At 41.6% G+C, this 23,538-nt stretch overlaps 2 protein-coding genes across 3 annotated transcripts in view; both read left to right on the forward strand.

The window, feature by feature from the left end:
* The first annotated feature begins 5,082 nt into the window (after positions 1 to 5,082).
* LOC127537033 (inner centromere protein A-like) lies at positions 5,083 to 6,333 on the forward strand. The gene is made up of 2 exons (XM_051958650.1): positions 5,083 to 5,448; positions 5,533 to 6,333. The coding sequence occupies exons 1-2, from the start codon at positions 5,083 to 5,085 to the stop codon at positions 6,217 to 6,219; spliced, it is 1,053 nt and encodes a 350-aa protein (XP_051814610.1). The 3' UTR covers positions 6,220 to 6,333.
* Positions 6,334 to 10,842: 4,509 nt separating this feature from the next.
* The window catches only part of srpx (sushi-repeat containing protein X-linked), a 27,677-nt gene continuing 14,981 nt past the window's right edge, over positions 10,843 to 23,538 (forward strand). The window contains exon 1 of one of the 2 annotated variants that reach the window (XM_051958625.1): positions 10,843 to 10,974. In XM_051958625.1, the coding sequence (XP_051814585.1) occupies positions 10,914 to 10,974 (61 nt within the window). In that variant the 5' untranslated portion in view covers positions 10,843 to 10,913. The remainder of the gene's footprint in view (positions 10,975 to 23,538) is intronic. The other variant, XM_022202759.2, reaches the window with a different exon arrangement.

Consider the following 23,538-nt stretch of genomic DNA (forward strand, 5'->3'; position numbering starts at 1 on the left):
AGTGCAGTCTGTGTACCGATCACTAGCATGTAAGTAAATGAGTACATTCTCGTGCAGATGTTTGCCTCCTCTTTAGGTTTCCTGTGGTGGTCATCACATGCTGGTCCTGGCTGCACCCAGACCGCCACAGAGGGAACTAATGGGGCCAGACAAAGATGCAGTAATCACACACAACTCTTTGGAGTCCAGCTATAAAGACACTTTGATCGTTGATCTAACTCCACTGGTCCCGTCTTTTTCTCACTCTGCTCGAGCTCGGCACAGAGAAAAGGTGAGGACTTGCACCTTTTTATCTTTTATCTGATGGCATCAATAGCAGTTGTAATAACAGTCAACCCAATCTTACTCTGAAATGATTTATGATATAAACTTTATGGGTTAAACCCCTCATCTTCATTATAATTATTGATATCATTAGACATTTTTGTCAAATGCTGTTTAGTCCCTGCTGGTTCTCACATGTTTTCTTTTGACTATGAAACTGTTGTTAAATTGTCTGACACCAGAACCACTCTATGGTTGAAAAGTACATCCTGAAGAACCTCAGTTCCAGTTAATTGTAATTACTGTTTAACTCCAGTAGGGAGCAGCGTTTCACCAAACTGAAGCTGTGCTGAAGTACCACTAGGTGACAGTTTGATGGCGCTCTATCGATGCATTTCAATCATTTGACTGAGTGATGCTTCTGCTGTTTTTCTCTGCTCTTTCAGGGGAGTTCTGTGGAGCTGTTTGGGGAGATGTTTCAGAAGCTCCCACGTCTAAATTCTGCGTCCCTCAGCACTTCATGGCACACATCCAGAAACATTCCAGCCCCGAAAAAGCTTTCAAAGGACGTCTTTACGCCCTCTTCATCCCCCAAACGCCAATCAGAAGCAACAGCAAGCCCCCTTCTCTCCCCTCAGAGCCCAGCCTCCTCCTCTAAGCCATCAAGTCCACGTTCACAATCATCATTTATTTTTCAGAATAAAGCCTCCACCTCGTCTTCCAAAGAGTCCACAAAGTCCAAATCCAAAGACTTGCCTTCTCCTTTACTATCACCTAGATCTATAACTAAATTAAAGCCCAGTCTTCCTGTGTCTACTAAAACGTTAGCAAAAAACAGAGTACACCAAGCAGGAGCCCCCAGAAAGGCCTTAAATAGTAAACTGTCATCTGCTTTACCCTCTAAAGAGCCCTGCAGCCCCACTAGACACCCCACTCACGCCTCCACGAAAAATCTCAGGGAGGAAGAGCATCCCGCCTCACCACAAACAGGTATTTGAACCAATAATTTTAACCAGTGACTGAATGTCTGCTGTGGCCAGAGTTTGTGAAGGTGTGGAGATCGGTGCTCAGAGAGAGAGAAGCAGTTAAGTCTTTTCTGTTCTTTCAGAGCAACAAACTGTGACTGATGATGTGGAAGAAAAAGAAGTCGATTCTGAGTTTTGTGCAAATACGGTGAGAGAAGTGGTTTTTAATGGTTCATGATGGAACGTTATCGTAAACACAGTATATCATCCACAAAGTCATAGACACAGTCAGCCGGATGTCATGTTCCTCTTAGACTTCTTTTTACTGGTCTAGATTGTACGAACTCCAGGCAGGAAGCAGCGGCGTTGAACACTCGCTGACTTTTCCAGGAAATGTGCATACCTCAGCATACATAGTGTGTGTGTGTGTGTGTGTGTGTGTGTGTGTGTGTGTGTGTGTGTGTGTGTGTGTGTGCGTGTGTGCGTGTGTGCGTGTGTGCGTGTGTGCGTGTGTGCGTGCGTGCGTGCGTGCGTGCGTGCGTGCGTGCGTGCGTGCGTGCGTGCGTGCGTGCGTGCGTGCGTGCGCGTAAGCTTTCCACTCGGTGAAACACTGAGGGGGGATCACTGAATTAAATTAGGTGTTTTGATCTTTCAGTTTTTTAACATTAATTTCCATTTTTCTACAAATGTCTGTTAATGAATCTCTTCTGCTGTTACATAAATGTGTTTGGATGCTATCCCTCAGATACACAAACACACACACAGATGCACACAATGCTGGAAAAGTTGGCAGGAATCTCACCAGCGTTTCCACATCCATTGATGAATCCAGCAGTAAAGGAGTCTCCTACATTTTACTGCAGCATGTGGTGCTCAGCAGCCTGTTGCTGTCATGGCACAAAGAACGAGTTACTGAATCTGCATTTGAATACCTGATAATAATAATAATAATAATAACAATGATACTTTCCTTTGTATAACACTATTCAACAACAAGGTTACAAAGTGTTTTACAACACCTGAAATTAAATTAAATAAAATCAGACAAATAATGAAATTAAATACAAATAAATAAAATTCTCAGTGTGAAATACAACAAGATAAACAAATTTAAGTCAGTTTTTTTAAAATGTATTTATATATTCATAAAACCAGTCAAAGTGTCCTCCAGTAAAAAGCATCATGATTGGTGTTAAAGTGACCTGACAGGTGTCATTTATGGTTTGGATATTCAGGATTAAACCTTGGAAAAGTTACTTTAAACACCGTTTTACATGACTATAATACATCACATAGGTGAGACCCTGCAGTGTAACTGATGTAATATTATAGTTTAGAGTCATATAAATTACAAAACCCGAAGCAGGAATAACTGCTGTGGGATCAAATAACACCTCAGTGACCCCCAATTAACCGCCATCTGTTTATCTCCAGAAAAGACAGAAAAGTAAGAACTCCTCATTGTTTCTCCGTCAGTATTTTTATTCACCTTCTACCTACATCTGTGCATCAAACTGACTGAGTTCGTCACTATATCATATAGTATCATATGTCTCATGATATTCTTGGTTTTACCATTAAAATCTACACATACTCAGTCATTTTCCATCTGCCTTAAGAAAATGTATATGAATATGTGAAGTTATGCCGTGATAAACGTGAAAATATATCTTTTAAATGATATCTAAGCTTTAAAGCATTCATCTATACAGATTAGAAAGGTCAATAAGATGAGGGTTAAAGAAGAACACACAGAGCACATCCTGCCTTCATACGCTGCCACACTGACTTCTACCGCTTTTCTTTTTTTATAACACAGTGCCATCAGACATTGACCATTTTCTGCCAGTTGTTTTTTTCTATTTACATCTTACTATGTCCTACTGTGATTTATTACAGGAAAAGAAAAAGAGCAGAGCTCATAGACAAACAGCTGAAGAGGCAGAAGCGTTCCACTCCAATGGGAAGACGGACCAGAAGTCTCCTCAGACCTCCACAGAGAAACAAGTGTCTCCACAGAGAAGCACAGAGAAAACACAGAAAATCACATCTAAAGGCAAAGAGAACATTTCCAAGGAGTCAGTTACAATCAGAACTGCAGAAGACAAGCAAAAGGTCTCCAACATTAAATCACCAAAACACAATAAAAGCAAGCTTTCAGAACGTAGCCCAAAAGCACAACAGTCGGTCCGGAAGACACTGACTGACGCACAGCAGAAATGGACTGAAGAGAAGGAAGCTACCAGGAAAAACAGAAATTTGAAAGCAACTAATGTAAACCAGAAAGATGTGAAAGGTAGGTCTTTACAGAATGACGTAATCAGGACCCCAAAAAGAGGCAAAGTGACATCATCAGCTTTAGACAAGACCTCTCCTGTCCATACAGGAGATGAAACAACCAGTTCAGTGTCTGTAGAAAACACAGTAGAGGAAGATGCATTAATCCAGAGTGAAAGTTCTGACGTCAGACCTTTTGTAATGAAGGTGCAGCAGGAGACGCAGCTTATCAAATTAACTCCAACAAAAGATCTGCAGGTTAAATGTACACCAGGAAAAGGCCAAAGGACAGCAGTGGATGTTAAATCACCAGCTAGAAAAGAACCTGCTCCTCTCACCATACCTTTTCAGATCAAAACTAAAAACTCTGTAGGTGTGAAAACTAGACCTGCAAGACTGAAAGGGAAATCTCAAGAGCTCAAATCCACACCTCCACACAAAGATCAAAGTAAGCATGCAGAAAATCCACTCATTGAAAGTAAAGGCACAGAAAAAGGTGGGGAAGATGGGTTAAACACAGCTCAAAAAGTGAAAGGTAGAACTGCAGATAAGCAAAAGTCACTTAAAGTAAAAGACAAAAAGAAGGCTGAAGAATCCGAAACTGAACGGAAGGCAAAAACAAAACCACAGGGAGAAGAAGGAGACGAAATCAAACGTGGAGCGGACGTCGACTGTATAATACAAGATAATACGGAGGCCAAGCTAAGGAGGAAGAAGACTGAAGCTTCCAGCCTGCAGACATCACAGCGGGATGCATCTACTAAAGCCAGAAATGACCCCAGTTCCTCTGAAAGCCCAGAGAGAACAGAGGTGGTTTCTGTCAGCGGTGCCAAATCCCAGCAAGGCTCTGCACCGGTTGCTTCTGAAGCCGACAGAGAGGATGATCAGAGCCTGACGGAGGAGAAACCCAGATGGAGGGAAGTGCTCAGTAATGCAGCATCTTATCTTCCTGCTGTTGGGATGGCAGGAGCAGCTGTGGCAGCGCTTAGTGAGGCAGGAACAAGAGTTGGAGGATTCCAGTCTGACAGGGATGAAGTTCCCTCTACACCACCTAAAACACCGGGTAAAGGGAGACAGTTCAGCAAGCAGAGTGCCGTTACACAACCTTCCTTCTCCTCCACATCATCCCAAGAAGCATCAAATGAAGTAGAAGACGGCGCAAAGGACGAACTCAGTGTCCTGTCAAAGTCAGGAAAAGCAGCACAAGAAGAAGAAAATAATGATACTACTCACAGTCTATCAGAACAAGAGACGGTGAAAAGTGTCACATCTGATCAGATCAGGGCTGAAGACATAGAAAGTTCCCAACAGGAACCCAGAGAGGAGGATAGAAATGAGAAAACCTTTAAGGCTTCTGAAGAGGCTGAAGATAAGAGGCCAGAAAAAGCAGATACTGAGGATAAGGAGCAGAAAGGAGATGCAGAAGGAGAGAATGGAAGTGAAATTAGCAATAACAAAGAGGCTGAAGAAGAGAGTGTTTCAGGAGAGGGAGAAGACGAGAAGGATAGTAAATCTGAGGAAGAGAAGGAAAAAAGCTCTGGTAGTGGGGAAGAAGATGAAGGAAGCAAAAGAAATGATGCTACAGAATCTGAAGGTGAAGAAAAAGACGAAGAAGGAGGGAGCAGCTCTGAGGTGGATGAAACAGAGGAGGAGGAAGAAGAAGATAAGGGAGAGACTGGAGAAGAGGATAGAGAGGAAGAAGAGGAGGAAAGTGAGGATGAAGAAGAACAAGGTGGGGATGAAGAAGAACAAGGTGAGGATGAAGAAGAACAAGGTGGGGATGAAGAAGAACAAGGTGGGGATGAAGAAGAACAAGGTGAGGATGAAGAAGAACAAGGTGAGGATGAAGAAGAACAAGGTGAGGATGAAGAAGAACAAGGTGAGGATGAAGAAGAACAAGGTGGGGATGAAGAAGAACAAGGTGGGGATGAAGAAGAACAAGGTGAGGATGAAGAAGAACAAGGTGGGGATGAAGAAGAACAAGGTGAGGATGAAGCAGAACAAGGTGAGGATGAAGCAGAACAAGGTGAGGATGAAGAAGAACAAGGTGAGGATGAAGAAGAACAAGGTGAGGATGAAGCAGAACAAGGTGAGGATGAAGAAGAACAAGGTGAGGATGAAGAAGAACAAGGTGAGGATGAAGAAGAACAAGGTGAGGATGAAGAAGAACAAGGTGAGGATGAAGCAGAGAGTGCTGACAGTGAAGAGTCAGGAGAGGAGGGCAAAGAGGGAAGTGACTCCACAGAGTCAGCAAAGAGTGAAGAAGAAGAAAATGAGACTGACAAAGAAGAAGAGGCTGAAACTGAAGGACAGAAAGATGATCAAGACTCCACCAAAAGTGAAGATGAGGAGGAAGGCTCAGAGGAAGATGATGATGATGAAGAAGATAGTGAGGCTCATGAAGAGGAGGAAGAGCAAGGTAGAAAAAGTGATGAAGATAACAAAGAGGAGGACGAGGAAGAAGAAGATAAGGGAGAGACTGGAGAAGAGGAAGAGGAGGGAGAAGATGAAGGAAAGGATGGAGAAGCAAAGGGAGAGACTGCTGAGGAGGAGGAGGAGGAGGAGGAGGGTGGTACAGGGGATGAGGAAGAAGAGGCTCCGGAAGATGGTGATGAAGAACAAGATAGTGATGCTCATGAAGAGGAGGAAGACCAAGATGGAAAAAGTGATGAAGATAATGAAGAGAAGGGCGAAGAAGAGGAAGAAGACATAGAGGAGGAAGAAGATAAGGGAAGGAGTGGAGAAGAGGAAGAAGACATAGAGGAGGAGGAGGAAGATAAGGGAAGGAGTGGAGAAGAGGAAGAAGACATAGAGGAGGAGGAGGAGGGAGAAGATGAGGGAGAAGCGACAGGAGAGACCGCAGAAGAGGAAGAAGAAGATAAGGAAGAGACTGCAGAAGAGGAGGAGGAGGGTGGTACAGGGGATGAGGAAGAAGATGCTCAGGAAGATGGTGATGAGGAGGAAGATGAAGAGGAAGAGAGTGAAGATGAGGAGGAGGAAAAATCTAAAAGAAAAGAGAAGGGTAAGGAGACTACCAAAAAGGTGGTGACAGATAGTGAGGAGGATGAAGGGGAAGATACTAATATTAAAAAGAAAACAGAGACAACACTTAAAAATCTGAGAGAAGAAAGAAAAAGGGAAGAAGATGAGGAAAGTGAGGATGAGGAGGCTAATGAAGGGCAAGATGAGGTGAGTGAGGAAGAAGAGGGGGGAGAAGAAGAGGATGAGGAGGAAGAAGGAGAAGAGGACGATGAAGTCAAATCAACCAAAACAAAAAACACTGACAAGCAGAAGTTACCTTTTAAAGCTGCTCGTTCAGAAAGAGAAGAGAAACCGAAAGAAGCTCCTAAACCAGCGCCGAGGACCAAGCAGAAGACTGCAGGGGAGAAGAAACCAGAAGACTCTCAGCAGTTCTGGAACGATGTCCTGCCTCAGTACCTGGACCTGCAGTGACGTCAGAAAAGGTTTAAAGCTTCAGTCTGGTGTTATTCCATAAGTTAAAACACCTGTAAACACAGAAGCACTCTGCCGTAGCACTTTTTACCCTCAGTGTTTGTGACATTTAAAATGAAGAGTTTTAAAATCAAATGCATCCAATTTAATTTTTTGAAAAGCTCAGTAATTTCAAAACTGTCGGATACTGTAGTTTTTAATAAACGTTACTCAAGCAAGAGAGGAAAAAAAACATTTATCTGGGACTATTTTCAGCTGCGGAGTAATACATATTTGAGGCTCCACTGAGTACAACAGTGGAGTTGAGCAGTTTGGATAGACTTTAGATTTGGGGTACAAGTCTGATATTTCCACGTTTCACAGATCAGATTTTTTCATAAAGTTTAACATTGTCCACTTAAGAACATTTAAAAACTGAAAAGATTAAAAACTAGATAATTGATCAAACAGAACCTGATGTGTTCTTTTTCATGCACATGTTCTTCTAACCACACTTTCTTATACACCAAGATTTAGGTGTATTATGCCGGTAAAAGTTAGTGAAGCTTAAATCTACACTGATCATCAGGCAGTTCTGGTTAGTAATATCCATTCACTGGCTTTTCATGTGACTAGTTGACAGAAAAACACTGAATATCACCAGACAGATGCTTTAGAAATGTAAATGGGATTCAAACTATGACTGTCTCCCAGTGAATTATTCCCTCTATCATCTGATGTTTTCTTTTTGTCTATACTTTGTGTTAATGTCTATCTGTTCCAATGCCAAAACGTTTCACAGTGTATTCATATCTCGTGTTTTTTGTCTAGATAATGATAAATTATGACCCATGATTAAGGTTATTTTGAGGCTTTAAAATGAGTAGCAGTGAAATCTTCATTCTGCATCAGGATCAAACCTCTCGAATGTGTTTTTGTGATTTTCCGCCTTCATGGTGACTCTTCCTGCAGTAATGACAGACTTTGGGTTTTAGAGTTCTTTTGAGATGGATCAGCAACAGGACATTTAAATGTGAAGAAATTGTTAAACTTATATTCTGTGAAAATGCCATCAAAGTGTAAACAGCAGTTACAGACTAAAGCCCCACCCCCCCACCCCCAGGCCAGTTAACCCTTTCCTCACCTGACAGGTGTGTTTCAGCCCAATCAGGCGTCACGCTTCGCCAGACCCACCTGTAATTACAGCTCTGGAGATCCTCTTCCTGTTCCGTCAAGACAAGAAGCACTTCAGCACCTTCGTGTGTGAACTCACCTCCTCAAACATCACAGGCTCTGGAACCAAACGGAAAATGAAACAGTCGGTCTTTCAACACATCTGTACTTTCACCCGCGCGTTATGAATCACCATGTTATAGAAGACCGTCCTGTAAATGTCAGACCAGAGGTGATTGATTGATACTCGGCTAAAACAAATATATCAAAAAAACACTCCTACAGCATCTCTGTCTGTACCATAGAAAACAGGCTGTGGTTACAGCGTGGCTGCTGTAGAATCATGTTGCTAGGAAACAACTTCAGGTAAAATGTTCACATCATCAGGAAACTTGTGCAGTGTTTCCAGTGGTAATGTGTGGTGAATTTAGGTTATTATGGTCTGAAAAGGTTTGAGTTTAGAAACAAATGCAAATGATAGTAAAGCTACTAATTCTGTGCATTGTTGTAACTGCTGCAAACTGACCAACTGTTCATGTTCTAGTAGTTTAACTTCTCTATTTTCAGCTGTAACAAAATCTGGACATGAGAAAGAAGCTTGGTTCCTCTGTCTTCTAATGGATGGGAGTAAGTTTCATACATTTTTTTTGCAATGCAGTACAGATAAAAAATATAAGATCCAAGTGTGTGTGATCATTTTGGACAATCCTGCTGGTTGAAGTGTGTGTTTTTAATGAGTAGCCTGCTAGTTGTAAATTCAAGATACAACAGACTTTATCATTCAACTACCTTTGTTTTGCAGAATATACACAGCTTTACTGTCCAGAGGAAAATATGAAGTGTAGAACACACGCAGACTTTAATGTTAGCTAAACTAAATATGAGAATCAAAAGTTCAAATTCAAATTGACCAAGGTACCAAAGTATTATATTATGTAGATATAGCATCAAAAATTAAAGCAGAAACAGCAGGGAGGCGCTGATGCATTCACTACAACTATAAGGTCATTTTAACATCTTTATATGCTGTTATTTGGTGGTTTAAAGCATTTTCTGTCAATAAAGTCCTACCTGGCTGCCATCTCTGACATTTCAGTAAACTTGTAGAAGAAGCATGTAGAACTGTCGGTAAAAGAAGAAATACAACATTATTTATAAGCTTTATTTCAGGGACAATATCTGCATTCAAAGCCCAAGTTGAGTAAAAATGCTCTGGTGTTATCAACAAGATGCTCAAAAAAAAAGGGTTATTTGATTGTTTTTGTGTTTTTACCCGAAATGCAACAAGCAAAAGATTCTGTTAATGCACTGAAGCTTTAGTGGGTCAGTGGATTTAAATGTGCATAAATGTATACTGACAGTCAATAGAAACTTTGAGGTAGAAATGTAGGCAGAATTCTACTTGTAGGGGGGTTGTAATGATTCATGGTGGATTTACTGATGATCTCGTGCCCTGGTAGTTGAGATAATGATGAGTTGTCATTTTGTCATGATTCATTGCACATGGGTTGGTCACTTTGCAAAAGTGAACCAAATACACACCAACCAATACTCAGTGAGTATCTGCACAATGTGAGAATGGGTTCTGAAGGCCTATATAAAGGCCCAAAAAGGCCACCATTGTTAGTCCAGTGAACAGCATCATGCCGCGTCTATCACATGAACAACGTCTCCGGGCACTGGGTATGGTGGAGGCCGCTTTGAGCTACAGTGATGTATCCAGGCGTATGGGCTGTTCCCAACCCACAATCAGAAGCCTGGTCCAAAGCATGCGCCGACGGATTGCTGCCTGCATCCAAGCAGATGGAGGCCGTACTCGGTATTGACTGTTGTGACTTTGTGTTTGGCAGGTGCCGTTTTCTTTTGTGAAATTCTTTATTTTGAAATCATTCTTGAAACTTTAGATTTTTGTTTCTGTATGCCAATATGCTAAACAAATGATTCATGTGAAGAAAATCCAGTTTGGGGCTTCAAAATAAAAGTTATGTTGAAAAATACGGTCTCAAAGTTTCTATTGACTGTCAGTGTACATTTCCTGTAGGCACACACCTTTAAGAGTTTTCTCCCCAAAAATATGAAAAATGTAGATTTTTTTAGAAAATATTTTAACCAAAGGCATTGAGAATATAAACTGGCTGGAACATTCACATTCTTATATAATTTGCTGATAGTTTCTCCTTTTTAAAGTAAGACGGTGGGACTAAACCAATAATCACATTTTTGTGCAGTTTGCTTAATTATGCATGAGTCGTCTCCACAAAGTATCATCATAATTCACAATATGGTCTTGAAACCAATCTATGACACTCAAACAGTTATTCTGAAATATAGTGGAATAGTATGAAAAAAAACCCAACTGTCTGACATAACAAATAGGTCATTTTCCTGCACTTAAACAAGTGGACACAAGCAGGTCAACCCAAACAGAATATGAGCTTTTTGTGTTTTAAAGTGTTTCATTTGTTGGATTTTTGAACGTCTGAAGGATTTACTTTGTCACCCAGCAAATAGACTGTTAGTAGAACTATACGTGATCTTTGAGGTCAGTGAGGGTTTTCCATGCAGAGTTTTGTGTGCTACTTATGTAATGTACAGAGCAGATGAGGGAAAATGGTCTTTTTTAATAACTAGGGTGGTTTGTTTCCCTTGTGCTGATCCTGTCAGGAGCTGCCTCATGCCGGTGGCCTGCCTGTATTAGGAGAATCCTCTCTTGTTTCTGGAGCAAGAGGCGGGCCTTTGGAAAGCAGGAATGCACTGGAAGTTTTCCTGAGAGCTCCCTTCACATGTTGAAGAGCGTCTGATATGGACATGTGGCTGCTGGTGCTCCTGTTGGTCCAGCTCTGCGTCTGCTCCGGGTATGAAGGTAAGGACTGATCCAGCATTAATGCTTTAATTATTATTGTTTTCATTAATCCTGCTGCGAGGGAGCAGCTCCTCTGCAGACTGTGGAGGTGGACAGTCGGTGATTTTCTGGGTGCACATGAGGCTCTTTGTTTGACGTTCACTGCAGAGTGTTTGAGGTTTTCTTGCTGCTCGGTGAACTGTGTTTACGTGGAGGGGGAGGACAGCGGGGGGAGTGCAGTGTGCATCTGGGGGACGTTTCTGTACAGAGCTCAGTCTGTGGCTCTAATGAAAGCCCTGCAGCTGCTCACTGCTGCTTTAATCTGCACTTTTTCCTGCCTCCACGCTTTATTTCCTGCTAAGAGGCTGAAAACAACGCATTCATCAGCTCTTTGAATTAAACTGCAGCATGTTCTGTGGGTCTGTCTGGAAGTAAGAACTGTACTTTATTAATGAGTTTCTGTCCTGGTTTTGACTCACAGGTTTGAGTACAGCTGCAGCAACTGGTTGATTAATGGGTTAGATGAATGAATGAATGAATAATTACTTACTAGTCATTTCATGTTGCCAAAAAACAAAACATTCTATGAGGACATTGTTTATCATTGCATTTTGGACCTTTAATTAAATTAAAGAAGCCCTTTATTAATGGGTTTCAGTCCTTGTGTTGACTTACAGCAACTGGTTGATTAATCAAACTTACTGCCAGAAAATTAATTACCAACCAGTCATTTGTTTTTTGCAAAACGTCTTTTCTCATGTTGCAGTTTCTTTAAAGTGAGTTTTCTTTGTGAATGTTGATTATCATTGGATTTTGGACCTTTGACTGGACAAAACAAGACATTTTCCATTATTTTATGAGTGTGTTTCTGGTGTAGTGTTGACTCACACAGGCTGGAATGCAGATGCAACAATTAACTGATTAATGAAGTTGATTGTCAGGAAATCAACCAACAGTCACGACTTCTTGCAAAACGAACTTTCTCTTACTGCAGCTTTTTTGCTTAATGGACCTTGACTTTCATTGAACAAGACAAAGCAAGACATTTTTCTTTATCAGTTTATTTCTGTGCTCTAACCCTAACCGAGTACAGCCACTGGTTGATCAATTAAATTAACTACCCTATACTGTACAGTCAATTTTCGCCTGGAATTTCCACTGAAGATGTACGGAAAGTAAATTGAATGCTGTTCTTGAACTGTTTGGAGTACAGGCATGGTTGGGGTCTCCTTTGAAAGCTGACAACCTGAATTTTCACCCAGTGCAGTCAGAATTACTCTAGGTGATACTGGCACAGAGTTATTTATTTTGGAACACACTGAATTAGGATGAATTTTATTCTTGCCTAAATTTTTTCCCTAATAAAACACCTGAAAATAAGTGTGGCAGCACTGTGAGAGCTTGAAAACACAAAAAGGCAACAGCCTGGGGTCTTACATAGTTCAGGTCAAAATTTCAGAGCAATACTACAAGAAATGAGTGTTTCACACATGTATTTGTACTGCTATGGCCAGGCGCTGTCAAGTTTGGACACCCTCTGTACACCCTGGGCAAAAATGGTATATGTTCGTTTTTCAGCCCATTTTCACATTATTTTCACTCCAAAAACTCATAAAGAACTCAAAAAAAGCACTTCAGAGCAGCTCCAGTGTGGATCAGACACAGAGACTGGGAGGGACAGACACAAAGACTGAATCCCAAACCGCCCCTACACACTACCCCTACACACTACCCCTCCGTTTGCGCGTTCCCGTGGAGGGTCCTCCATATTAAGGGTCGTCCCAAACCGCGTAGTGCGGAGGGAGAGTGGACTGTTCAGCCCTTAAATAGCGAGTCTGCATCGATGCTCACTCTGGACAACTTTTTCAGGAAGTGCAACGTCGAAATAGAGGAGGAAACAACATATTGATGTAAGTTCCACATGCGTCCATTATTTCTCCCACGCCTTTTTCACACTGACAGAACATCACAAAGAGTGGTGAAAAAAGATAAAACAAAAGAAACAAATCTTCTTCTCTGCTGACGTTTGATTTAATTGTGCACCCCCTGACACCTTAAAATTTGAACACAACTGACAGAATTAATTTATTCATTCATTTGTTGGATTGGAAATGCCAGATAATAGGATTGGAAAACATGTGGGATGACTTCAAATTATTTGAAGCAGAATGTAGCCCCTACATCATTGCCTGCAACCTGTGCCACAGCGCTACAGCCATGCACAGTAGGTGTCTTTGTGTTACCATGGCGATGACGTCTTCTGTTTTCCGGTGAGGCGACAGGGCGTCCCATTCCTGACGATCGTATTTATACCCTCCCCCTTCAATTAAAGTGCCCTCCACAGCTGCGAGTGTGACTTCTTTTGGAGTGACACTCGGTAGTGGAGGGGGAGTGTGTAGGGGGGGTTTGGGATTCAGCCGGAGCCTCCTGCTGCAGCCGGAGCCGAGGTGTGAAAAGTCACACAGCCCTGCTGGCAGAGGCTCTATTTATAGCCAGCTATTCAGCAGCTCATTGGCTACCAGCCCTGTCAGTCAAACGTTTCCTCCAACGTGATTTGCTCAGAATTTACTGACGAAATGAGGTAGGTCCAGATCGGTCAGTCTCGGCTACGGTTGGCCGTTTAGGCCTAGAAGGCAGGCCAGAGTCACTTGATTGGTTGAAACACGGTGTAAACATAAAGGAAAGACTTCAGTCGCCATTTTGAGTGCAAGACCGCGTGGATTTGTGAATGCTGAATAAAAATATGGACAGAAATACAGTGAATGTGAAAGCGTGTGCGCACGGAGCCGAGCTATTTGTGGATTATTTACTTATTTCAAGACATGTTTTGGACAAAATATTATACGTGGTATTATTGTCTGGATGCAGAAGCTTGGATTCTGGCCGGTTTTTGTGGATTATTTTCATCTTTGACCAGTAAAAGAGCGTCCAAAGGTGAGTTGTGCCCTTTAAATGTTTTGTTGTTTGTTGGGGAAATGTGTTTATATTACCCGCTGTGGTAATCACATCTGAAAGTGGTTTATACCGGCGGATTCATGAGAATCTAAGTTTCCATGGGTGTATAGTGTTTGTATCATTGTGTTGGCAGTGTCGTTCTATTTAAAAAAATATGGTGTCATAATTGGGTCAAAAGTTGCGCGCGTAACACTCTCGCGTGCACGAAACACGTACCCCACGCAGCGGAAAAAAGTCTCCACGGCGCAAAACACACTCTGTGCGCCTGTGGCAATGTCTCCGCGCGCGAGGAGCCTCCTACATGTGTGGAGACATTGCTATGCGTCCATGTATGGTGCCATAATTATCCGTGGAGCTCTGATCTACATGCGGGGAGAAGACTTTTGACCCTTTGTGGGCGGATACCAGTGCTCGCTACAACCTCCCTATGATTGGCTGTCTGCGACAGCAAGAACTCACCCCCCACATCTGATGCCACTGTATACAAGAGAGGAAATGACACAGTCTGCTGGACTGGAGCCCCTTTGATGCTGCTGCCGCTGTTCTGCTGTGCCCATGGACTGCAGCTCCGCAGAACACACACAGAACCGAGCCCGGATCTCCAACTGCCGGTGGGTGAGTGACTCCAGTGGTTCCAGTGACTCTTAAACTCCCTGTCAGAATCACTGGAGTAGACACGCTGGGCTTCTGGGCCGATTCCGGTCAGTCCACCTGGGTAACTGCCGTTAGCAATGGAGCTAACTAACATCTAATCACTGTACTAAAGGCTGACAGCCCCACAATGGAGCACTGAGACCTCCTGTTTAGAGCCAGAAATACGTGGAGACACTCACTGACCGGCAGTTGGAGATCCGGGCTCGGTTCTGTGTGTGTTTGGCAGAGCTGCAGTCCATGGGCACAGCAGAACAGCGGCAGCAGCATCAAAGGGGCTCCAGTGGACTGTGTCATTTCCTCTCTTGTATACAGTGGCATCCCACATGGGGGGTGAATTCTTGCTTTCGCAGACAGCCCATTATTGGGAGGTTGTAGCGAGCACTGGTATCCGCCCACAAAGGGTCAAAAGTCTTCTCCCCACGCGCATAGATCAGAGCTCCACGGATAATTATGGCACCATACACGGACGCGTAGCAATGTCTCCACACACATAGGAGGCTCCTCGCGTGTAGAGAGCCTATATAATGAGAGTGGCGTCATGACGGGTCCAAAAAATTTTGGTCACGTGATCTATAGGAGCCATTTTGTTTCCTATTCATGAATGCCGGTTATGCCTGTTAACGTTGTTTACAACGCAGAGAGTAATTCTAGGACTTTTTTGGCTTCATAAATACCTGAAAAATGACGGGCTGTTGTGCCTTTGGGTGCACAAATCGATCAGAGAAGGGATTACACATGTTTAGATTTCCCAGGAGTAGTGAAAGAATGAAACTGTGGGAAAATAAAGTCCGGAGAGTGGGATGGAAACCGACTTCATCATGGTTTTTGTGCCAGGTTAGTCCCATGTATGTACTTTCATGTTATGATGTATGGGTGAATGACAGAACAGTTTGATGTGATTTTAGGCAGTTGTGGTTATTTTGACTTTGACCATTTTCATGCATGGAGATGCATGAAATACGGGCCGCTGAAGTTTAACGGGGTAACCCGTTAAACTTCAGCGGCCCATCTGAGCTTCGACAACAGCCTCCCTGTTCATTCACATGATTTCCAATTCAACAAACAGCTGACAGTTTTCTGTTTCCTATTTTCTGTTTTCCGTCCAACCTGCAGTCACTTATCAGCCTCATATGACCCGAACAGGCTCCGTGTTGTTCACCTGTTTCTGGACTGTTAGCCGCCGTTAGCATGAGGATGCTGTTAGCCATATGCTAACAGCTGCAGCACCGTACAGGCGAACGGGAAACGTATTTTACTAAATTGACTGAAGCTGCAAGCTCGATGATAGAAACATTATACACCCATGGAAAGCTTAGATTCTCATGAATCCGCCGGTATAAACCACTTTCAGATGTGATTATCACAGCGGGTAATATAAACACATTTGTCCAACAAACAGCAAATAACGTAAACAGCACAACTCACCTTTGAAGGCTCAAAACTAGTCACAGATGAAAATATTCCACTAAAAACGGCCATAATCCAACCTTGGACATCCAGACAAAACAAGCCAGTAAATTATTTTGTCCAAAACATGTCTTGAAATCAGTAAACAATCCATAGTTTTTGTGAATGTGCACCTCGCGCTGCGCGTCCCATATTGAGTGAATGGAAACAAAATGGCTTCAAATCCCCAGTTGTTGCCACTCTCATTATATAGGCACTCTACTGAGTGTGTGTCGTCACTGAGCCTGTAGGTGGTTGGAGAGTATTAAATGTGTGTCGTCACTGAGCCTGTAGGTGGTTGGAGAGTATTAAATCACCGCTGGATCATCACACAGGCTGAAACATGAACACACGCTACAGAACAGATTTATGCTGACAGACTAAAAACTGCTGTTGAGCTAAAAGTCAGCACTCTGGTCTGTACTTGTGTGTGTTTGTGAGGAGTTTATTTTACGGGGGTCTGTTTGTGTTTGTTCTAGTCAGTTAGCCTCTTTATTGCTGGAGTATTGCTAACATTGGCTGGCTGTCGGTGCACCAGAGGGAATACTGCAGATATAGAGCTGCATTTTTACTTTCTTTTTTTAAAAGTAGGTGGATTTTTGAGCTCTGCCTCTGTTCGGCGTCTCTCCCTACAGTTAAACCCGTTTAGAAGAAGCGTTTGTGAAAGACTGATCATATTTTCCATGAGGATTCTTGTGTTGAAGTGAGAAGAAGATTCTCCTCAAGCAGGGAGCTACCTGGATAAATGCCAGCTGAATAAAGGAAGGAAGCACTTTATACTCAGATGTAACTCTACATTGTTGCTTCTTCTGGAAAGTGTGGGTTTATGGTGTTCACCTCTTTCCTCTGACAGCAGCTCGAGCACACCAGCTCACCTACAGATGTGCTCAGACTGTAAAACAGAGAGCTGTAAAAACTACTGTGCTACAATGGAGAGATGTAATGTTGGAGTATTTTAGGCATACATTTTGAAACCCAAAACCGTTTTAAGGAATAGTGATACAGAAAGTCCCGAACTACAAGCTGACAGCACTGGTTCCTTATAAATCCTATAAATATGTATAAATCCTCAAGGTCTAAATCTGTGTTTAAAAACAAAAACAGCCATGTCACTGAATGCTTATTTCACTCATTTTGTCTTCCAGCTTACAAAAAGCACACCAATACACATGTTAAAAAGGCAAAAAAACACATGATGTTAAATCCACTGACCGGTAAAGTCAGTAATGTGGATCATCTTGTTAAAATCACTCCCGAGTTCTGACATTTATCTGGTCTTACTTCGACTCCTACTGGCTACTTGAAGCACACTGTTGCACATCAGCAAACCACCAATAGATACGAACCTATCTATCTATCTATCTATCTATCTATCTATCTATCTATCTATCTATCTATCTATCTATCTATCTATCTATCCATCTATCCATCTATCCATCTATCCATCCATCCATCCATCCATCCATCCATCCATCCACATATCATCTATATGCAGATATAAAGAAACTGTACTTCTAAATACTTTAAAGGAAGTTTCTAACTGTTAAATTCTTCCAGAAGGCAAATGTTTTCTACTGGAGCTGAATGTTTTGTAGAAGTGACACCGTTGGGCAGGTTTTTTTTTTAGTTTAAAAGGAGTCATTATTTAGCTCAAATTCACTAGAAATCATTGCCTTAGACCACCAGGAACTAAATCACTTAAAGTTGCGCTAACTGGAGGTTGAAGACGGTGGTAAATACAAACTGACGTTTTATCACTGCATAAAGTTGCTTTTCGACAGTGTGAGCAAACAGATTTACTCCAGCAAACACAAACAACCTTTAAGAGTTTTTTAATTTGTGGAGTTGAATTGTAGCTGCATTTTAGCTCTGTTTTGGTCTCCACCACTGCCTGAGGAAAATATGTTGTTCTTTGGCTGCTAGCTTTGTCTGTTTGTCGTTTGGTGCTGAACAGATCCAGCTGTTTCTCTGAGAACAGCTGTTTGTGGACAGTGAGGGACTACAGTCTACTTCAGGTTCAAGCTCAGAATCTTGTTGCTCCAAAGGAACCGTGTTAACCACAGCACCACCGCCATAGTTCTCAAATTAGAAATAACATTCTCACTCACAGGCCAAAACACTGACTCACATTTTGTTTGCAGAACACTCTGGCAGTCACACAACAATACAAACATGCAAGAAAAGCAAATATTACCTCCATGTGACACAATGTGTGGTCAAATTCATCAGTTTTTTCAATTAATCGTTACACCATGAACAGCTCAATATAAAGCAGTGTGTGTTTGTGTGTTTGTGTTTGTAGATAAAGTGTGTGTTTGTGTTTGCAGGTAAAGTGTGTGTTTGTGTGTTTGTGTTTGCATGTAAAGTGTGTGTTTGTGTTTCCAGGTAAAGTGTGTATTTGTGTGTTTGTGTTTGCAGGTAAAGTGTGTGTTTGTGTGTTTGTGTTTGCAGGTAAAGTGTGTGTTTGTGTGTTTGTGTTTGCAGGTAAAGTGTGTGTTTGTGTGTTTGTGTTTGCAGGTAAAGTGTGTGTTTGTGTTTGCAGGTAAAGTGTGTGTTTGTGTGTTTGTGTTTGCAGGTAAAGTGTGTGTTTGTGTGTTTGTGTTTGCAGGGAAAGTGTGTGTTTGTGTTTGCAGGTAAAGTGTGTGTTTGTGTGTTTGTGTTTGCAGGGAAAGGGTGTGTTTGTGTTTGCAGGTAAAGTGTGTGTTTGTGTGTTTGTGTTTGCAGGGAAAGTGTGTGTTTGTGTTTGCAGGTAAAGTGTGTGTTTGTGTGTTTGTGTTTGCAGGTAAAGTGTGTGTTTGTGTGTTTGTGTTTGTAGATAAAGTGTGTGTTTGTGTTTGCAGGTAAAGTGTGTGTTTGTGTGTTTGTGTTTGCAGGTAAAGTGTGTGTTTGTGTGTTTGTGTTTGCAGGGAAAGTGTGTGTTTGTGTGTTTGTGTTTGTAGATAAAGTGTGTGTTTGTGTTTGCAGGTAAAGTGTGTGTTTGTGTGTTTGTGTTTGCAGGTAAAGTGTGTGTTTGTGTGTTTGTGTTTGCATGTAAAGTGTGTGTTTGTGTGTTTGTGTTTGTAGATAAAGTGTGTGTTTGTGTTTGCAGGTAAAGTGTGTGTTTGTGTGTTTGTGTTTGCAGGTAAAGTGTGTGTTTGTGTTTGCAGGTAAAGTGTGTGTTTGTGTGTTTGTGTTTGCAGGTAAAGTGTGTGTTTGTGTGTTTGTGTTTGCAGGTAAAGTGTGTGTTTGTGTGTTTGTGTTTGCAGGTAAAGTGTGTGTTTGTGTTTGCAGGTAAAGTGTGTATTTGTGTGTTTGTGTTTGCAGGTAAAGTGTGTGTTTGTGTGTTTGTGTTTGCAGGTAAAGTGTGTGTTTGTGTGTTTGTGTTTGCAGGTATAGTGTGTGTTTGTGTGTTTGTGTTTGCAGGTAAAGTGTGTGTTTGTGTGTTTGTGTTTGTAGATAAAGTGTGTGTTTGTGTTTGCAGGTAAAGTGTGTGTTTGTGTGTTTGTGTTTGCAGGTAAAGTGTGTGTTTGTGTGTTTGTGTTTGTAGATAAAGTGTGTGTTTGTGTTTGCAGGTAAAGTGTGTGTTTGTGTGTTTGTGTTTGCAGGTAAAGTGTGTGTTTGTGTGTTTGTGTTTGTAGATAAAGTGTGTGTTTGTGTTTGCAGGTAAAGTGTGTGTTTGTGTGTTTGTGTTTGCAGGTAAAGTGTGTGTTTGTGTGTTTGTGTTTGCAGGGAAAGTGTGTGTTTGTGTGTTTGTGTTTGTAGATAAAGTGTGTGTTTGTGTTTGCAGGTAAAGTGTGTGTTTGTGTGTTTGTGTTTGCAGGTAAAGTGTGTGTTTGTGTGTTTGTGTTTGCATGTAAAGTGTGTGTTTGTGTGTTTGTGTTTGTAGATAAAGTGTGTGTTTGTGTTTGCAGGTAAAGTGTGTGTTTGTGTGTTTGTGTTTGCAGGTAAAGTGTGTGTTTGTGTGTTTGTGTTTGTAGATAAAGTGTGTGTTTGTGTTTGCAGGTAAAGTGTGTGTTTGTGTTTGCAGGTAAAGTGTGTGTTTGTGTGTTTGTGTTTGCAGGTAAAGTGTGTGTTTGTGTGTTTGTGTTTGCAGGTAAAGTGTGTGTTTGTGTGTTTGTGTTTGCAGGTAAAGTGTGTGTTTGTGTTTGCAGGTAAAGTGTGTGTTTGTGTTTGCAGGTAAAGTGTGTGTTTGTGTTTGCAGGTAAAGTGTGTGTTTGTGTGTTTGTGTTTGCAGGTAAAGTGTGTGTTTGTGTGTTTGTGTTTGCAGGTAAAGTGTGTGCCATAAAGCATATCACATCATGAATTTTATTTTTTTTGCCCTAAGAGGTTGAGATGATGAATTCTGCTGCTTCTTCATACAGTAAATAAAGACACATTTAAGCAGTAGTAAGCAGACAGCCTCAGACCTTCATTATAGTGCAGTTTATTTGTTGCATTCTTTCCTTACTAAAGAAACTAATAAACAGTTTGACCCTAAACACTCTGTAGACTAAACCTTCACTGCAGCAGATGTTTCCATGTCATTCAGTTTCCTGCTCCTTGTCTTTTTTCCGTTCTTTGTTGAATGCTGTAAATGCATGTCAGCTCCTTCGCCGTGGCCTCTGGCTCTCCTTTCTTTGAATTGCATAAAGGTGGCTTTTCTTTCTTTTGTAAGTGGAAAAGGCCTGATTGGAGTTTCTCACTATGGTGATTCATAATTTGCATGTAATTTCTCTTAGCAGTGAGTAGACGTTGTCCTTTTGATTAACACTGTTAGTCCAACAGCTTCTCTGTTTGGAGGGAGGGTGTGAAAAATATGTGAAACCAGTGAAGGAGTGTTTATCCGTTTGCAAGAGAAGACGTCTGCTGTGCTAAAAAGGTGGTGATGAAGATCAAGTGGATCCCAGTGTTATTACACATGTTTTAGAGGTTAACAAACTAATGCAGAAATATTAATAAGCTCACCTTTAAGTACAGACAGGTACAGACTAAATAAAGATGCGTGAAATGATCAGTCTAAGTGATCTCTTCTGCTGACGCCTACACATTTCATGTCTCTCAGTGCTTCATCCTACTCAGCTGATTAGCAGCTACAGAGACTTAACCAGGAATAAACATTAATTATTTAATGAAAAAACTGAAAAACAGATTGATTATTTCATTAAAAAAGCATCTACATCAGCATGGTTAACATTAAGCCACACATTCCTTCAGTACATAACTGTGTGTTTAGAAAACTCATCCAGGTTTAAGTTTCATCGGTGAACTTTAGGTCCTTCAGAAGAAGCTGCTGTACCTTTTTAAAAGTGCTAATGAATAAAAACAGAGGAGCAGTTTGTTCCTCAGGGCCAGAAGCTGTGAAAGTGTCAGAAATGAGACAGAAATCATTAGTGCATAACAGGAATTACTGAAGTCTGTAATCATGACATGTTGAATTGAGCGATAAAGAAATGACATCCTTTTAATTTCTGCTCTCTCCTGCTTTGTTCGCCTGGAGCTTCAACATTCACACAGAGCCAGCTTCTTTCACTGGATGACATTTTAGATCCGAGGCCTGCAGAGAACAGCTAATTGGAAAATCAGGCTCAGTAGGGTTAGTGAGCAGTGAGTGCTATCACTGCTACAGTTTTGTTTGTCAGACCGGCAAGCTTCTGCAGTTCCTCCACTATTTACACTTTAACTCTCACTTAGAGCTCCTCTGAAGTAGAAGAGATGGACAGGAGATCAGTGTTGACAGATTTATTAGATACGAATGTAGAAGAGCCTCTCATCACATCGGTATTCTTGTCTTGGGTTTCTGTGAATCTGGAATACTTTTATCAACAAGCACAAACCAGAGTCAGTTTGATGTAACGGCAGCGCTGCAGATGGAGGCATCACGAGGTCCTTATATTATGGTATTATATTTTTGCTCCTTGTCCCTGTTTGTTTGGCTGAAGGTGAAGAGAAAAGAAAAATCAGTCCAAGAACAAAAAGCTCTCTGTTCTATGCAGCTGAATTTGAAGCTGTAGTTTTGATTTGAATCTTTATTATTTCACCAACAAGCAAAGGGAATTTTCTACAAAGTGCCTAAAATCAGAATCCTCAAAAGTTATCAGTTTTTCATACCCACTGCAGACTAGTGTGATACAAATGTTTGTTGTCTTGTTTTAATATTTTAAGAGCTTTATAGTGGAGCCTGGGGGCCTGTCCTATGGGGAGATATTAACTGTCAGAAGTTGGATTTATGCTTATGGTACCTCTGCCTGTTGTAAGATTATCAATCACCATCGATTTTATATCTGATGCTTTGCATTTTTCGCATCGCCTGCATTTGAATACAGCATCTGAGTCAATTAATAATTTATTTAATAGAACAGAGCCCTGATATTTCTATCCTTCAGCCACCACATAAAGCTGTTTTACCTTTTCCTGCCTGTTGGAGGCGTATCATCTAGTCTGCTGCTGGTGTTTCTGCTTTCAGGTGTGTCTAGAACACCTGTTCAAGGTAAATCTGCTGAACATGAATGAGTTTATGAGACAGTTAGTGGTATGATCTTTGAGATGTCAGTGGTAGCTAGCGGTAACAAAAGATGTTACTGATGTTGGTTTAAATCATGGATTATAGAGCTGAGTACGATCCCACCTCTCAGCCTGTGATCACATTTTAGAACGACAACAACATCACATGTAGGCCAAAAAACATTTAACTCTTAACAGGACGCCTCCAATTGCAAAAACAGTTAAGTTTTTACCGTTTTAGTATTTTTCAATCCATACATGTTTGGTATTTGTGACCTCCTCAGCTTCAAAAACATTAAATAATAATATTAATAATATTTTTTATTCTGGTCTTCACAATGTAAACTCTGTGGTCCAACCAGGAGGCAACAGACAGGAATGTGGAAGTGCATTGGGCCTGACTAAACACAAGAAAACCTGGAAGCTAAAACTTATTGAATCATTTTCTAAGAAGATCCACAGTCACAGAACTGAGCAATGATTTTGACATGTTACAGCATCGACATCCATCACAGGATGCACACAGACATCATGGAGGAAGCTTGCAGTTTGCAGTAGAAATTAGTTTTTACATTGGAAATCTGATGCCGTGCAAACGTAGCAGAGTTAATGATTCCACTTGCCATCTCATATTACATATTTGGTTCCCATGGTGACCGCCGGATATGGCGTGGAAGCACATGTCCGGGCCCCTGCAGACGTGGGGAGTGTGGCCCCATATCTATGGGCCCCACATTGCGGTCTCAGTCTGCTGTGTCCGGTTGCCGTGGTAAGATGACCGGTATAACCTCTGCTGGACAAATGCTAATTAAGTTTAACCTCCGTGCTGAATACATTGTTTTGTGTTTTTAATATTTCTGAAGGTTACCACGTGCGCAACTGTGAGAGTAATATTGTGTTTTACCAGCTCCTGCAAATAAACGGCGAAGTTGATGCCAAAAAGGAAGATGTAGCGGCTGTGTACTCTTTTGCGTCTACACAACACAAGAGAGCGTACACAACCGCTACACAAAGTGAGGGAAAGTAAACAGCAAGGCTATTATCAATGGATGAAGTGCATCATTCACTTGT

The sequence above is a fragment of the Acanthochromis polyacanthus genome, chromosome 14 (assembly GCF_021347895.1).
Source record: "Acanthochromis polyacanthus isolate Apoly-LR-REF ecotype Palm Island chromosome 14, KAUST_Apoly_ChrSc, whole genome shotgun sequence".
In the NCBI taxonomy this organism is placed as follows: Eukaryota; Metazoa; Chordata; class Actinopteri; family Pomacentridae; genus Acanthochromis; species Acanthochromis polyacanthus.